At 79.7% G+C, this 2141-nt stretch overlaps 1 protein-coding gene across 1 annotated transcript in view; it reads left to right on the plus strand.

The window, feature by feature from the left end:
* Positions 1-188: 188 nt before the first annotated feature.
* MNEG_15904 (hypothetical protein) overlaps positions 189-2141 on the plus strand; it is a gene marked incomplete at both ends in the record, with an annotated part of 2577 nt that continues 624 nt past the window's right edge. Inside the window, one exon of the mRNA XM_014035625.1 lies at positions 189-1851. Coding sequence (XP_013891079.1) covers positions 189-1851 — 1663 coding nt within the window. The remainder of the gene's footprint in view (positions 1852-2141) is intronic.

A 2141-nucleotide genomic window follows, 5' to 3' on the forward strand; every position in this document is an offset into this window, starting at 1 on the left:
ATCACCAGCACCACCACCACGCGCGCCTCGCCGCGCCGCCCCAGGAACAGGCGCACGAGCGGCGCCACCACCGCCACCACCGCCACGTCAGCAGCGCCGCCCCCAGCCCTGCCGCCGGCGCGGCCAGTGCGGGCGCGGGCGCGGGGGACGGCCTGGCTGGAGACATTGCAAAGCAGATCGCGCACAACATGGCGGCGTGGGCGCGCAGCCAGTGGGCCGCACCCGGCGTGCCCGCGCCCTCCGCCTCGGACCAAGCGGCAGTCGAGGCGGTCGCGGCGGCGGCGGCGGCGGCCGCGGCGGCCGCCGCGACGGCGGTGATCGAGGCGGCGGGGGAGCAGGTGTCGCGGCGCATCAGGCAGCGCGCGCCGCAGGCGCTGCTGCCGTTCCTGGGGCCCCAGGGCGACACCCCGTCCCTGCCCCTTCCCCTGCCGCTGCCGGTGCCATTGGCCTTGCCCGCCCCCACCGGGGCAGCGGCGCCGCCGCTGCTGGCCGCGGCAGCGGCCGGCGGCCCCTTCTTGCCGCCTGCCCCTCAAGGGTCGGGCGGGCCCGCCATCGCCGTTATTTCAGACCCGTGGGTGGCACGTGGCGCCGCGCGCGCCGCCGCTGCCCGGACGCGCCTGCAGCCGCAGCAGCAGCCGCAGCATCCGCAGCGCGGGGACGGCGACGGCGGCGGCGGCGGCTCGGCGGGCGCGGTGGCGGACGGCGCGGATGCGCAGCGGCAGGCCCCGACAGCCAACGAGCGCGCGGCCGCGGCCGCGGCGGGTGGCGGGGAGCGGGTCGCGGCAGGTGCTGGGAAGCTGCCGGGCGCGGGTGTCAGCGGCGCGGGCACTGGGCCAACCTCGGGCTCAAACAAGGCGAGCGACACCGGCACTGGCGGCGCGCGTTCGCAGCCACAGAACGCGGCTGCGCCGCTACCGCAAGAGGAGCAGCAGCAGCAGCAGCAGCAGGAGCAGGATGCCGCCGCGCATGCCATCAACGGGCCGCGCAGCAAGGCCGGAGGGGGCGGGAGCGGCAGCGGCGGCAGCAGCTTCACACGCGCAGGGGCGCAGGCCGCGGCCGCCCAGCCGACGGCGGGCGGCGCCCAGCCGCCCTCGGCGGGCGCGGACGCAGCCGCGGCCGCGCCGGCAGCAGGGGGGACGGACGCAGATGCGTGTGCGGCTGGCGTTGAGCCGGTCAATGAGGGCTTCGAGCGGGCTGGCATGGCCGACGCCGCGGCCGAGCTGCAGCTACAGCAGCGCCAGCAGGAGCAGGAGCAGCATCAGCTACAGCAGCAGGCACGGGAGCAGGAGCAGCGGCGCGCGGCCATGGCCGCGGCCGCGGCTGCTGGACCCTGGGGGCCCGACTTGTTTGGTTTGGGCCACCTCCTGGGCGGCGCCGCGGCAGGCCCCTATTCGCACCCTGCGTGGAACGCGCTCTCGATGGGCAGCAGCGCCGCCGCGCCCGCGCCCGCGCCCCCGCCTGGGGCCGGGGCCGCGGCCTTCTACGGCGCCGCGCCGTTTGCCGCTCTGCTGCTACAGCAGCACCAGCTGCAGCAGGGCATCGCGGCGGCGGCGATGCACTCCGCCGCGGCCGCGGCGGCGGCCGGCGCGGCGCCCGGGGGTGCCGGGCCGGGCCAGGGCGGCGCGCCCCACCACCACCGTCACGACGAGGGCGCCGCCGCCGCCGCGGCAGCGGCGGCCCTGGGTGGCGCGGCGTGGCGGGACGCGCTGTACGCGTCCACGTTCCTCCCCTCCTCTGAGGGGGCGCAGCAGCAGTGCCACCGCAAGCTGCCACCCGCGGCGAGCGCGGCGCCGCCGCCGGCCCGCTGCGGCGACGGCGGCGCCGATGGCGGCGGCAGCGGCGGGGCGGGAGGTGCGGCGGCGCAGGGCGCTTTGGCCGTGTTTGGCGCCGCCTCAGCGCGAGAGGTGGACACTGCGCCGCCTGTGCTCCCGCCGCCTCCTCCGCGTGCGTCTCTGTCAGCGCAGGGACGCCGACCGGCGGCGGCACTGAGCGCGCCCATGCACGGCGCCGCGGCGCCCGACGCCGCCGACGGCGGCCCCTGCGTCCGCGGGCGTGCCTCCTCAGACCCCGGACAGCCGCTAGCAGGGGCGGCGGGGCCCGTGCAGGCCGCGGCGCCGACCCCCGCGCCCCAGCCGCCGCCG

The sequence above is a fragment of the Monoraphidium neglectum genome (assembly GCF_000611645.1).
Source record: "Monoraphidium neglectum strain SAG 48.87 unplaced genomic scaffold scaffold05780, whole genome shotgun sequence".
NCBI classification, from domain to species: Eukaryota; Viridiplantae; Chlorophyta; class Chlorophyceae; order Sphaeropleales; family Selenastraceae; genus Monoraphidium; species Monoraphidium neglectum.